Here is a 14,345-nt window from a genome sequence, read left to right on the forward strand (position 1 = left end):
CCCAAGGCTGGAGGGTTAGCTAGCCTGTAATGTGCATTCGAGCATATGCACATGCAATTTGGAATATGCAGGTCCTGCGCTTTTCCTGAGGTGATCATTTCATGAAATCTCATAACTTTTTGCATCTCATGTAGGGATTATTGATCACTTTTGTGACTCGAAAGGGTTGAAGAAACCCCGAAACAGAAGAGCACGAAAGCAAGCAAAAGAATACCTATCCCCCTCTCCCTATCACAATCATATATGGATAGACCAGCCAACTTCACAGTGACCATCGGTCCCCTGCACCTCCAGTCAAATAGCTATGGTGCTCCATGTAAGGGAATCCAAGATCTTTCTCAGTGGGACTTGATAAATCCAGCACTTCTCAGACCCCCTCACATGGGACAAAGAAGCTATTGTTTTGAAAGCTGTCAGCATTTTGGCATTTCTTTAAAATCAAGCAAACCAATACCAGCTGAGAATATGTAAACACATCGATTTATTTCCTCACAAGACACAACACAATCACTTCAACAACTCACACGTGACAAATGCTATATTCCTTCGCAAACGCTGCCGACGCCACCACTTTGGTTTTTCCAAGGGAAACTGTTCATAGAAAGCGATTTTTAAAAGTGAACCGTCTACGAGACAAGCACAAGACTGAATAAATGTCTCTGCAGCCTTGGAGCCAAGTATGAAATACTGGGGTCCCACTCAATTCAAATTGCATACACGTGTGTATGTTGCAGGTCAAAATTCAATTTTCAATTCAGACTCAATTTTTTTTCTTCTTTTTTTTTTCAACTTCCAAAGATATTTTTTGGCGATACAAAATGCCCTTCTTAAAATCCAATCAAATGGCCTGTGAGAACAGCGTGCATGTTGCAGGTCAACATTGCATCGGAGTGAATTTTTTTTTTTTTGTCCAGACCTGGGTTGATTCCCAATTTCATTTGTCTCCTAGCCCTAATTATTCGAGAGGAAAATCGAGAATCAACCCAACTTGAAAAAAATTCAAATTGTGACCCATAACACACATCATAACCATCACGTCAACAAAACGGCAACACTTTAAAATGGCATGAGATGGATGATCAAGTAACAAAATCAATGTTTGTAGCAATGACACGAAAAAGAGTTGTAGTTCTTCAGTGGACTGAAGATATCCTAATCTGCAAAGACGACCTTGTGTATTTGACGGGGGGAAGTGCACAGTTGATACAACCCCGGTCGATTCTTTGGCGCTTTCACAGTAACAGGCACTAGGCTGTCAACACTCTCCCTCCACTGTCCACTGCCGTGTTGCAGTCTGTAAAAGTTCTTTGAAACATTCTTGTACCAGAGAAGAGAAACCTCACCTTCTTGACCAAGGGAATGGATCTGTCCTATCAAAACCTTTGGGCAGTTAAGCCGGCTATCCTCTTCCACCACTGCCACAAAGTCACCGGGTTTGAAAGGGCAGTCATCGGAACTCTGCGGTTGTGCTTGGCCACCGTCGGATCCCTCGTCCAGACGGTCCTCGGCGTAGTCTCTGGCCAGGTCGACAGCAAGCCTCTTTCGGTCATTGGCGGTGCGGCGGTCGTATGTCCGCTGAGCCTGTTGCCGTGAATGTCTGAGCGCGGCCGCCAATGACGCCTTCAGGGCATCTGTGCAGTCCCTGTGAAATGGAAATCTGGTTTTAGAGATGGCTACATTGACAACACTGAATTTAGTGGGTACTGGTCCAAGTGTAAGTTGCATGTTTAAGTTGAGTTTTCATCTTAAGTGTTTGTTTTGTTTTGGTTGCCTGTGGAATGAATGGCCTTAGTACAAGAGAAAATTATAAATTAAATTACAATATTAAGGTCGGGACACGCACAGAGTTAAACTAGAAATAATTAAGACTAAAGGAAATTTGCAAGTCATGAAAAAAAAATAAATAAATAAATAAAAAATAAATAAATAAACAAATATATATATATATATATTGAGGGCCTCCCACAATATCTACTTCGCTCTACTTCTATGTATTGAGCACTGTTCTACGAAAATCAAGTCACACTAAATACATATATATATATATATATATATATATATATATATTGAGGGCCTCCCACAATATATACTTCGCTCTACTTCTATGTATCGAGCACTGTTCTACGAAAATCAAGTCACACTAAATACATATATATATATATATATATATATATGTATAAATTATAAAAGAGCCTAGAGCAACAAATAAATCACAGTAATAGCTATGAAGAAACTGATTACTCTGGTCAAAGCAGAAGACCAGGGTGACATTAATATTGGCACAGTAATTCATTTTTAATTTCTTTTTTTTTTTAAATTTACTGAAAGGGGTTGACTTTATATCTTGGCCAAGAGAGTTCCAGACCTTTGGTCCTTTAAAGCGAATATGAAAAATACCATAGTTTGTGCTAGCTCGAGGCAGGTAATAAGATTGATTTGCTGCACTTCGTGTATTGTAGTTGTGGATACTAAGTACTGAATTAAAGAAGCCATCGAGATAAAAACTCCAATTTTCTTAACAATATCTCATGACTGATGGTATCAAACGCCTTACTGACATCTAAGAATATACCGCAAGAAAAATGCCTGTCAATTGCCCATCAATTGCCCTTTGAAATCTATCAACAACACCAAGTGTAGTGTGATGAGTGGACTGCTAAGCCCTAAAACCAAGTTCATTTTCAAAGAACACTTTTTTTTCCTTTTCAAGGAAATCAACTAATCTATTGCATGCAAGTTTTTCAAGGAATTTATTAAAAACAGACATCAAGCAGATTGGTTGATAATTGGATAGACAAGTGTGGGATCCCTTTTTATAGACTGGAATCACATTTGCTAATTTTAAATTGGCCGGCATTACAACCGGTCTCAAAGGAGGTATTGAACAAGATTTGGTCTTGAAATATCTTTTATAAAATTGACTTTTTTTACTGGAATGGATATTTTGAAATCCTTGGGTTATCCATGGCTTTGACTGAAATTTTAATTCTTTCTTAGGTAAGGTAAGGTCAAGACTTTATCTAACGAGGGTTAACACGAAATAGCCGAGGCTAATAAACTTGCGGCCCTCTAGATAATAAATAATGAGTTCTTAAAGAATTGTTAAATGAAATTGTATGTTTATGTTCTGAGGGCCAAAAGTTGAGGCTATCTGCTGTTGCGATCATTAAATAAAGGCATGACTTATTTGCTGAATTGTATAGTAGTAAAAAAAAAAAATGGCCACTTACTCTCTACCATATGACCAGGTAATGAATGCAGATCGAAGCATGTTGATTGTCACCGATTTTCCAGTGAGGCTGCGAAACAAACTTTTCATGTGCGCAGAGAATGCGGGTCCTGAAAAGCTTTCACCCTTCCTGTTCTACAAGGTGCAAGTAAAAAGAAAACATTCATGAATGGACAATGAACAGAAATGAACTATAACCAGTTTTAATTCACAATAATAATTATAGTAATAGTAATAATAATAATAATAATAATAACAATAATAATAATAACCAGTTCTACCATTTTTTAAGACAAATGTTTGCAATTTTCAAACCACACCTCCCCAGTGGGCAAATCACTCGATCTTTTCCTCAAGACTGAAAATGACATTGAACTTGTAAAAAAAAAACAAACAAAACAGTACTGTATGTAGTGGTCAAGCTTTTGCTTTTCTGAGACCCCCTCATGCTGTCCATACCACCATCAGGTTGACACACTGAGTAGAATTAATTTCCAATCCCAGGCACCCCTATGAGGGTGGTTAAGAAATCCCAAGGACCCCTACGAGGGTGCTTAAGAAATCCCATGGACCCCTATGAGGGTGGTTAAGAAATCCCATTGACCCCTATGAGGGTGCTAACCTAGGTCTCTGCAGGTGAATCAAGAAAATGTAGTGCTAGGGTTTAGGGTTAGGTTTCAAGGGTAAGACATTTGAGAGATTCACCCTTTGAAAGGGTAAGACATTTGAAAGATTCACCCTTAGAAGGGGGAGACATTTGATAGACTCACCCTTTGAAGGGTGAGACATTTGAAATATTCACCCATTTGAAGGGTAAGACATTTGAAAGATTCACCCTTACAAGGGTAAGCAATTTGAAAGATTCACCCTTAGAAGCGTGAGACATTTGAAAAATTCACCCTTTGAAGGGTTAGCAATTTGAAAGATTCTGAAAGATTCCCTCTTTGACGAGTGAGCAATTTGAAAGATTTAACCGGGTTTCTGAAAGATTCCCTCTTTGAAGAGTGAGCAATTTGAAAGATTTAACCGGCTTTTAGGAGTTTAGGGCTAGGGTTCATGTTAGGGGTTAGGGCTAGCTAGGTGTTAGGGTTAGGGTTAGGGTTTTTAAGAGATTCACCCTTTGAAGGTTTAGCAATTTGAGAGATTCACCCTTAGAAGGGTGAGAGATTTGAAAAATTCACCCTTTGAAGGGTTAGCAATTTGAGAGATTCACCCTTAGAAGGGTGAGAGATTTGAAAAATTCACCCTTTGAGGGGTTAGCAATTTGAAAGATTCACCCTTGGAATCCCTGTCTGAAGAGTGAGCAATTTGAACGATTTAACCGGGTCTTATCGGTTTTAGGTTACCCTAGCTGTTTTTCTAACTAACCCTAACTCTATTTCTTGCTTTAAGAGCAGTCTTAAGCGTCAGGTAAGGGTTAATTGAAATAAAAGGCAATAGCCTACCATGCAAGTAGTGTAGGCCTTGCAAAGCTGTCAAGGTGCAAAGTCTCCAAAGGAATGAAGTCATAACTAATGAACGGAGGCGAGCGTTAGAGAAAATCAACAGCAAAAGGTCTTTTACAGCAGGAAAGAGGATAGAAGGAACAGTGTTGTTGATTTTCCCTCGGCAGTGTTCAGTTGCCCTCGGCAGAAATGTTCATTTGCCCTGGTGGGCATTTTTCAGCTGGCCTTGGTGAGAATTTTGAAGAGGGGGGCCTGGGCTGGGTAAGGAGCGGTTGAGGCTTGGGTTCACTTGGCTTGGGTTCCCGCTGGGTTGGCTTGGTGAGACCGAGGAGGCATCATGAAGCCTCTAGGTTCCGTAAAGCCCTTAGGAGCTCTTCAAAGAATGGAAGGGGTATCTCGGCCAGGGGCCAAGTTTCAGTCTAGTGGATTAGAACCCGAGCGAACAGCCGCTAAGACTCTTGAAGCAACTCTGCTGTGATGTGATGTTGAAATGTAATAAAAAATAAAATGCGTTGAGATTTGGGCTTTGTGGGTGGAATGCGAGTCGGGCGAGTAGCTGGGCTTGGGATTTGCGAGTTGCTTCGGGGACTTAGTAGTTGTTGTAGCTTGCAAGAAGGGCTACCTCTCCTCGCCAAATGATTTTGGCATTATGCAAATGAGCTGGCAGCATGTTGTGCGTCTGTTGGCCAAAGGAACGGCTTGAAAGTGCAAATAGAATGGGCCGCTAGGTACAGAATGGACTCTTAAGCTGACTTCGGGTGTCCGTGGGCTGCCTTGGGCTTCTGCTCAGGCCTAAAAGCAGAAAACTAGGATGGCAACTTGCGAATGGCTGCCACCACGTGGTCCGGTTGGGTTTTGCGTTTGTTTGGCAAAGGAAGCGTTTTCTTTGCAAAAAAACTGGGCCAATACATAGAGCGTGGAGAGGCAAGCTGATTTCGGGTGTCCGTGGGCTGGCTTAGGCCTTGGCTTAGGCGATAAAAGCAAAACTACGATCGCATTGTGCAGTCCGCCATTTTGTTTGTTTACTTGTACATGTACAAGTGAAAATCGGTAAGATGGTTATTTTCAAAAATAAAGAGAAAAACCATGCTCGGCAGCTAAAGTGCATGAAAATAGGAGGGGTAAAAGAAGAAAAAGGAGGAAAAAAGCAAAAAAAGCAAAAAAGAGTTTAGTCGCGCACCGGCCGGTATTGAACTCTTGACCCTCCATGACCGCCGCGGGCAGATTACCGAGAATCTGACGGTCCGGGGTTCGATACCGGAGTTCCCCTTTTTTGTCTGTTTCTTTTTTCTTTTGTTCTCTTCCTTTTTCCTCCTTTTTCTCTTTTTCCTGCTGTTTAATGACCACTGGCGTTGAAAATACTGTGAGCAGAGCAATTTTTCCATTTTTAATAGGTCGGGGTAAAAGTGAGAAAAAGTTTCAACTTTGACAGAGTGTGGAGACGCCAACTTTCATCTCTTTTTATAATTCTAGTGGAAAGTACTTTCAAAGCTAATTGCATCGATGTAAGTTTAACGAGAAACGGATGAAAATTGATTTTTCTACGAATTTTGAAAGCTAAGAAAGATAGGTCTGCAAAGCGTACTTATTTCACCCCGTCAAACAAGAAAATTCGTAGAAAATTCTCCAATGGATCATTTTCTACACCCATTAAACCACACGACTGTCAATAGAATGAACAATCATTTCAATGTCCTCTTCTGTCAGTTTCGGGAGGTTTTCATGGTTTTCGTAGCCTTTCAAACGGAACTGTCAAAATGCCCCTTTTTTTCGACTTTTTACCTTCTCCAACGCATGCGCATTATTAGGCTCAGTAGATTGAAACACGTGAAGATGTTCTTCTCGAGGAGACCTTCCTAACAGTGTATCAAATGCTGTGATTCGATGAAATGATGCGTGGCAAGACCTTAGAAACCTGGTAAGCCTAGCACTAACTCTTTGTGGCGGATGGACATCTGATGACAAAATGCACCTAAAATGAAAAGTATGACACGGATTGACATCAAACTTGCTCCTCGAGATGGAGAGAACGCCATAAGAATCCTGTGAAAATTTCAGAGCTCAACTCTCAGGAATAAAGCTTTTAGCAGGTTTGAGATCAAGCCCTAGTATCAAGGTGAAGTTACAAGTTCAAGTCTTGTGTGGGTGTTATACCTATACCGGACCTTTTTGCTTCGTTCAAAAATGCATGCTTCGCGACGGATTGAGCTGATACTTTTCCCCATAAGAGATCATGCACTTTACAATCTACATGCCAGATTTGGGCAGGACTGAGTTAATTCTAGGGTGATTCCCTTAGACGTGAAGGTGCTAACCCTAACCCCTAGCCTAACCCTAACCCTAGATTGCAACCCTAGCCCTAGATTGCAACCCTAACCCTAGATTGCAACCCTAGCCCTAGATTGCAACCCTAACCCCTAGCCTAACCCTAGCCCCAGATTGCAACCCTAACTAACTGCTGTATCTTAAGGGGTTTCTTAGCCTATTGAGTTTTATACATATTAAAGTGTTCCTCTGGCAGAGATCTTCCCAACCATGACTACTTTAGTGTGGTTTGGTGAGATGAAGCTTGACAAACTTAAGGGAAACCACTTTGGTGGACCTCCCCTCGTTTTCGACCTCTTCCGCTGAGCATGCCCATTAAGGAGTTAAGGAGTTTTATACATATCAAAGTGTTCCTCTTGCAGAGACCTTTCTAAGCATGTCTACATTAATGTGCTTTGGGAAAATGGGGCTTGAGAAACTTAAAAAAAGAGCACTTTGGTGGACTTAGACCTCTAGCAGTTTTCTCAATTGATATTGCACTTGTGGCGCCATTACGCAACCCAGGCGAGGCGTGATGTCATCCACTTCATGCCATGATGAGGTGCATGACGTCATACATGACGAGATGCGCACATTTCACTCAAAATTGTGATCTTTTTCTTTCACGCGTGTGGTGCAGTCACGCGTATTTCGCGACGTATGACGTCAGAGTAACGTCAATGACGTCATACTTGAGGAAATACGGCCATCCAAGTCACTATTGTGCTTTTTTTGTGTTTTTGTTCTGTTGTTTTTGTTTCTTTGGTCTTTTCTCTATACGCGTGTATGTCTGTGACGCGTGTTGGGTGACATTTGAAGTCGTTGTGACGTCATTAATGTCACGCTGTCAGGACGTCATGACTTATCCCCTGGGCAGACTTTTGGTAGAAATAGGCAAGTTTTAGGCTAGGGTGAGGCTTAGGGTTAGGGTTCATGTTAGGGGTTAGGGCTAGCTAGGTGTTAGGGTTAGGGTTAGGGTTTTTAAGAGATTCACCCTTTGAAGGTTTAGCAATTTGAGAGATTCACCCTTAGAAGGGTGAGAGATTTGAAAAATTCACCCTTTGAAGGGTTAGCAATTTGAGAGATTCACCCTTAGAAGGGTGAGAGATTTGAAAAATTCACCCTTTGAGGGGTTAGCAATTTGAAAGATTCACCCTTGGAATCCCTGTCTGAAGAGTGAGCAATTTGAACGATTTAACCGGGTCTTATCGGTTTTAGGTTACCCTAGCTGTTTTTCTAACTAACCCTAACTCTATTTCTTGCTTTAAGAGCAGTCTTAAGCGTCAGGTAAGGGTTAATTGAAATAAAAGGCAATAGCCTACCATGCAAGTAGTGTAGGCCTTGCAAAGCTGTCAAGGTGCAAAGTCTCCAAAGGAATGAAGTCATAACTAATGAACGGAGGCGAGCGTTAGAGAAAATCAACAGCAAAAGGTCTTTTACAGCAGGAAAGAGGATAGAAGGAACAGTGTTGTTGATTTTCCCTCGGCAGTGTTCAGTTGCCCTCGGCAGAAATGTTCATTTGCCCTGGTGGGCATTTTTCAGCTGGCCTTGGTGAGAATTTTGAAGAGGGGGGCCTGGGCTGGGTAAGGAGCGGTTGAGGCTTGGGTTCACTTGGCTTGGGTTCCCGCTGGGTTGGCTTGGTGAGACCGAGGAGGCATCATGAAGCCTCTAGGTTCCGTAAAGCCCTTAGGAGCTCTTCAAAGAATGGAAGGGGTATCTCGGCCAGGGGCCAAGTTTCAGTCTAGTGGATTAGAACCCGAGCGAACAGCCGCTAAGACTCTTGAAGCAACTCTGCTGTGATGTGATGTTGAAATGTAATAAAAAATAAAATGCGTTGAGATTTGGGCTTTGTGGGTGGAATGCGAGTCGGGCGAGTAGCTGGGCTTGGGATTTGCGAGTTGCTTCGGGGACTTAGTAGTTGTTGTAGCTTGCAAGAAGGGCTACCTCTCCTCGCCAAATGATTTTGGCATTATGCAAATGAGCTGGCAGCATGTTGTGCGTCTGTTGGCCAAAGGAACGGCTTGAAAGTGCAAATAGAATGGGCCGCTAGGTACAGAATGGACTCTTAAGCTGACTTCGGGTGTCCGTGGGCTGCCTTGGGCTTCTGCTCAGGCCTAAAAGCAGAAAACTAGGATGGCAACTTGCGAATGGCTGCCACCACGTGGTCCGGTTGGGTTTTGCGTTTGTTTGGCAAAGGAAGCGTTTTCTTTGCAAAAAAACTGGGCCAATACATAGAGCGTGGAGAGGCAAGCTGATTTCGGGTGTCCGTGGGCTGGCTTAGGCCTTGGCTTAGGCGATAAAAGCAAAACTACGATCGCATTGTGCAGTCCGCCATTTTGTTTGTTTACTTGTACATGTACAAGTGAAAATCGGTAAGATGGTTATTTTCAAAAATAAAGAGAAAAACCATGCTCGGCAGCTAAAGTGCATGAAAATAGGAGGGGTAAAAGAAGAAAAAGGAGGAAAAAAGCAAAAAAAGCAAAAAAGAGTTTAGTCGCGCACCGGCCGGTATTGAACTCTTGACCCTCCATGACCGCCGCGGGCAGATTACCGAGAATCTGACGGTCCGGGGTTCGATACCGGAGTTCCCCTTTTTTGTCTGTTTCTTTTTTCTTTTGTTCTCTTCCTTTTTCCTCCTTTTTCTCTTTTTCCTGCTGTTTAATGACCACTGGCGTTGAAAATACTGTGAGCAGAGCAATTTTTCCATTTTTAATAGGTCGGGGTAAAAGTGAGAAAAAGTTTCAACTTTGACAGAGTGTGGAGACGCCAACTTTCATCTCTTTTTATAATTCTAGTGGAAAGTACTTTCAAAGCTAATTGCATCGATGTAAGTTTAACGAGAAACGGATGAAAATTGATTTTTCTACGAATTTTGAAAGCTAAGAAAGATAGGTCTGCAAAGCGTACTTATTTCACCCCGTCAAACAAGAAAATTCGTAGAAAATTCTCCAATGGATCATTTTCTACACCCATTAAACCACACGACTGTCAATAGAATGAACAATCATTTCAATGTCCTCTTCTGTCAGTTTCGGGAGGTTTTCATGGTTTTCGTAGCCTTTCAAACGGAACTGTCAAAATGCCCCTTTTTTTCGACTTTTTACCTTCTCCAACGCATGCGCATTATTAGGCTCAGTAGATTGAAACACGTGAAGATGTTCTTCTCGAGGAGACCTTCCTAACAGTGTATCAAATGCTGTGATTCGATGAAATGATGCGTGGCAAGACCTTAGAAACCTGGTAAGCCTAGCACTAACTCTTTGTGGCGGATGGACATCTGATGACAAAATGCACCTAAAATGAAAAGTATGACACGGATTGACATCAAACTTGCTCCTCGAGATGGAGAGAACGCCATAAGAATCCTGTGAAAATTTCAGAGCTCAACTCTCAGGAATAAAGCTTTTAGCAGGTTTGAGATCAAGCCCTAGTATCAAGGTGAAGTTACAAGTTCAAGTCTTGTGTGGGTGTTATACCTATACCGGACCTTTTTGCTTCGTTCAAAAATGCATGCTTCGCGACGGATTGAGCTGATACTTTTCCCCATAAGAGATCATGCACTTTACAATCTACATGCCAGATTTGGGCAGGACTGAGTTAATTCTAGGGTGATTCCCTTAGACGTGAAGGTGCTAACCCTAACCCCTAGCCTAACCCTAACCCTAGATTGCAACCCTAGCCCTAGATTGCAACCCTAACCCTAGATTGCAACCCTAGCCCTAGATTGCAACCCTAACCCCTAGCCTAACCCTAGCCCCAGATTGCAACCCTAACTAACTGCTGTATCTTAAGGGGTTTCTTAGCCTATTGAGTTTTATACATATTAAAGTGTTCCTCTGGCAGAGATCTTCCCAACCATGACTACTTTAGTGTGGTTTGGTGAGATGAAGCTTGACAAACTTAAGGGAAACCACTTTGGTGGACCTCCCCTCGTTTTCGACCTCTTCCGCTGAGCATGCCCATTAAGGAGTTAAGGAGTTTTATACATATCAAAGTGTTCCTCTTGCAGAGACCTTTCTAAGCATGTCTACATTAATGTGCTTTGGGAAAATGGGGCTTGAGAAACTTAAAAAAAGAGCACTTTGGTGGACTTAGACCTCTAGCAGTTTTCTCAATTGATATTGCACTTGTGGCGCCATTACGCAACCCAGGCGAGGCGTGATGTCATCCACTTCATGCCATGATGAGGTGCATGACGTCATACATGACGAGATGCGCACATTTCACTCAAAATTGTGATCTTTTTCTTTCACGCGTGTGGTGCAGTCACGCGTATTTCGCGACGTATGACGTCAGAGTAACGTCAATGACGTCATACTTGAGGAAATACGGCCATCCAAGTCACTATTGTGCTTTTTTTGTGTTTTTGTTCTGTTGTTTTTGTTTCTTTGGTCTTTTCTCTATACGCGTGTATGTCTGTGACGCGTGTTGGGTGACATTTGAAGTCGTTGTGACGTCATTAATGTCACGCTGTCAGGACGTCATGACTTATCCCCTGGGCAGACTTTTGGTAGAAATAGGCAAGTTTTAGGCTAGGGTGAGGCTTAGGGTTAGGGTTCATGTTAGGGGTTAGGGCTAGCTAGGTGTTAGGGTTAGGGTTAGGGTTTTTAAGAGATTCACCCTTTGAAGGTTTAGCAATTTGAGAGATTCACCCTTAGAAGGGTGAGAGATTTGAAAAATTCACCCTTTGAAGGGTTAGCAATTTGAGAGATTCACCCTTAGAAGGGTGAGAGATTTGAAAAATTCACCCTTTGAGGGGTTAGCAATTTGAAAGATTCACCCTTGGAATCCCTGTCTGAAGAGTGAGCAATTTGAACGATTTAACCGGGTCTTATCGGTTTTAGGTTACCCTAGCTGTTTTTCTAACTAACCCTAACTCTATTTCTTGCTTTAAGAGCAGTCTTAAGCGTCAGGTAAGGGTTAATTGAAATAAAAGGCAATAGCCTACCATGCAAGTAGTGTAGGCCTTGCAAAGCTGTCAAGGTGCAAAGTCTCCAAAGGAATGAAGTCATAACTAATGAACGGAGGCGAGCGTTAGAGAAAATCAACAGCAAAAGGTCTTTTACAGCAGGAAAGAGGATAGAAGGAACAGTGTTGTTGATTTTCCCTCGGCAGTGTTCAGTTGCCCTCGGCAGAAATGTTCATTTGCCCTGGTGGGCATTTTTCAGCTGGCCTTGGTGAGAATTTTGAAGAGGGGGGCCTGGGCTGGGTAAGGAGCGGTTGAGGCTTGGGTTCACTTGGCTTGGGTTCCCGCTGGGTTGGCTTGGTGAGACCGAGGAGGCATCATGAAGCCTCTAGGTTCCGTAAAGCCCTTAGGAGCTCTTCAAAGAATGGAAGGGGTATCTCGGCCAGGGGCCAAGTTTCAGTCTAGTGGATTAGAACCCGAGCGAACAGCCGCTAAGACTCTTGAAGCAACTCTGCTGTGATGTGATGTTGAAATGTAATAAAAAATAAAATGCGTTGAGATTTGGGCTTTGTGGGTGGAATGCGAGTCGGGCGAGTAGCTGGGCTTGGGATTTGCGAGTTGCTTCGGGGACTTAGTAGTTGTTGTAGCTTGCAAGAAGGGCTACCTCTCCTCGCCAAATGATTTTGGCATTATGCAAATGAGCTGGCAGCATGTTGTGCGTCTGTTGGCCAAAGGAACGGCTTGAAAGTGCAAATAGAATGGGCCGCTAGGTACAGAATGGACTCTTAAGCTGACTTCGGGTGTCCGTGGGCTGCCTTGGGCTTCTGCTCAGGCCTAAAAGCAGAAAACTAGGATGGCAACTTGCGAATGGCTGCCACCACGTGGTCCGGTTGGGTTTTGCGTTTGTTTGGCAAAGGAAGCGTTTTCTTTGCAAAAAAACTGGGCCAATACATAGAGCGTGGAGAGGCAAGCTGATTTCGGGTGTCCGTGGGCTGGCTTAGGCCTTGGCTTAGGCGATAAAAGCAAAACTACGATCGCATTGTGCAGTCCGCCATTTTGTTTGTTTACTTGTACATGTACAAGTGAAAATCGGTAAGATGGTTATTTTCAAAAATAAAGAGAAAAACCATGCTCGGCAGCTAAAGTGCATGAAAATAGGAGGGGTAAAAGAAGAAAAAGGAGGAAAAAAGCAAAAAAAGCAAAAGCAAAAAAGAGTTTAGTCGCGCACCGGCCGGTATTGAACTCTTGACCCTCCATGACCGCCGCGGGCAGATTACCGAGAATCTGACGGTCCGGGGTTCGATACCGGAGTTGCCCTTTTCTGTCTGTTTCTTTTTTCTTTTGTTCTCTTCCTTTTTCCTCCTTTTTCTCTTTTTCCTGCTGTTTAATGACCACTGACGTTGAAAATACTGTGAGCAGAGCAATTTTTCCATTTTTAATAGGTCGGGGTAAAAGTGAGAAAAAGTTTCAACTTTGACAGAGTGTGGAGACGCCAACTTTCATCTCTTTTTATAATTCTAGTGGAAAGTACTTTCAAAGCTAATTGCATCGATGTAAGTTTAACGAGAAACGGATGAGAATTGATTTTTCTACGAATTTTGAAAGCTAAGAAAGATAGGTCTGCAAAGCGTACTTATTTCACCCCGTCAAACAAGAAAATTCGTAGAAAATTCTCCAATGGATCATTTTCTACACCCATTAAACCACACGACTGTCAATAGAATGAACAATCATTTCAATGTCCTCTTCTGTCAGTTTCGGCAGGTTTTCATGGTTTTCGTAGCCTTTCAAACGGAACTGTCAAAATGCCCCTTTTTTTCGACTTTTTACCTTCTCCAACGCATGCGCATTATTAGGCTCAGTAGATTGAAACACGTGAAGATGTTCTTCTCGACGAGACCTTCCTAACAGTGTATCACATGCTGTGATTCGATGAAATGATGCGTGGCAAGACCTTAGAAACCTGGTAAGCCTAGCACTAACTCTTTGTGGCGGATGGACATCTGATGACAAATTGCACCTAAAATGAAAAGTATGACACGGATTGACATCAAACTTGCTCCTCTAGATGGAGAGAACGCCATAAGAATCCTGTGAAAATTTCAGAGCTCAACTCTCAGGAATAAAGCTTTTAGCAGGTTTGAGATCAAGCCCTAGTATCAAGGTGAAGTTACAAGTTCAAGTCTTGTGTGGGTGTTATACCTATACCGGACCTTTTTGCTTCGTTCAAAAATGCATGCTTCGCCACGGATTGAGCTGATACTTTTCCCCATAAGAGATCATGCACTTTACAATCTACATGCCAGATTTGGGCAGGACTGAGTTAATTCTAGGGTGATTCCCTTAGACGTGAAGGTGCTAACCCTAACCCCTAGCCTAACCCTAACCCTAGATTGCAACCCTAGCCCTAGATTGCAACCCTAACCCTAGATTGCAACCCTAGCCCTAGATTGCAACCCTA

At 42.6% G+C, this 14,345-nt stretch overlaps 1 protein-coding gene across 1 annotated transcript; it reads right to left on the reverse strand.

The window, feature by feature from the left end:
- Window positions 1–458: 458 nt before the first annotated feature.
- Window positions 459–3,613, reverse strand: LOC148715852 (uncharacterized). Its single transcript, XM_088746412.1, has 2 exons — window positions 3,231–3,613; window positions 459–1,642 (listed from the first exon to the last, which is right to left on the reverse strand). Exons 1-2 carry the CDS (start codon window positions 3,317–3,319, stop codon window positions 1,153–1,155), a joined length of 579 nt encoding a protein of 192 aa, XP_088602538.1. The 5' UTR covers window positions 3,320–3,613; the 3' UTR covers window positions 459–1,152.
- Window positions 3,614–14,345: the final 10,732 nt, after the last annotated feature.

The sequence above is a fragment of the Stylophora pistillata genome, unplaced genomic scaffold (genome assembly GCF_964205215.1).
Source record: "Stylophora pistillata unplaced genomic scaffold, jaStyPist1.2 SCAFFOLD_760, whole genome shotgun sequence".
Lineage (NCBI taxonomy): Eukaryota > Metazoa > Cnidaria > Anthozoa > Scleractinia > Pocilloporidae > Stylophora > Stylophora pistillata.

Excerpts from the sequence above, each read along its gene's own strand:
- LOC148715852 (XM_088746412.1), bottom strand. The coding sequence starts at position 3,319 with ATGAAAAGTTTGTTTCGCAGCCTCACTGGAAAATCGGTGACAATCAAC. Across the intron at positions 1,643-3,230 it reads ACCTGGTCATATGGTAGAGA|GGACTGCACAGATGCCCTGA; the intron begins GTAAGTGGCCAT and ends TCCATTTCACAG.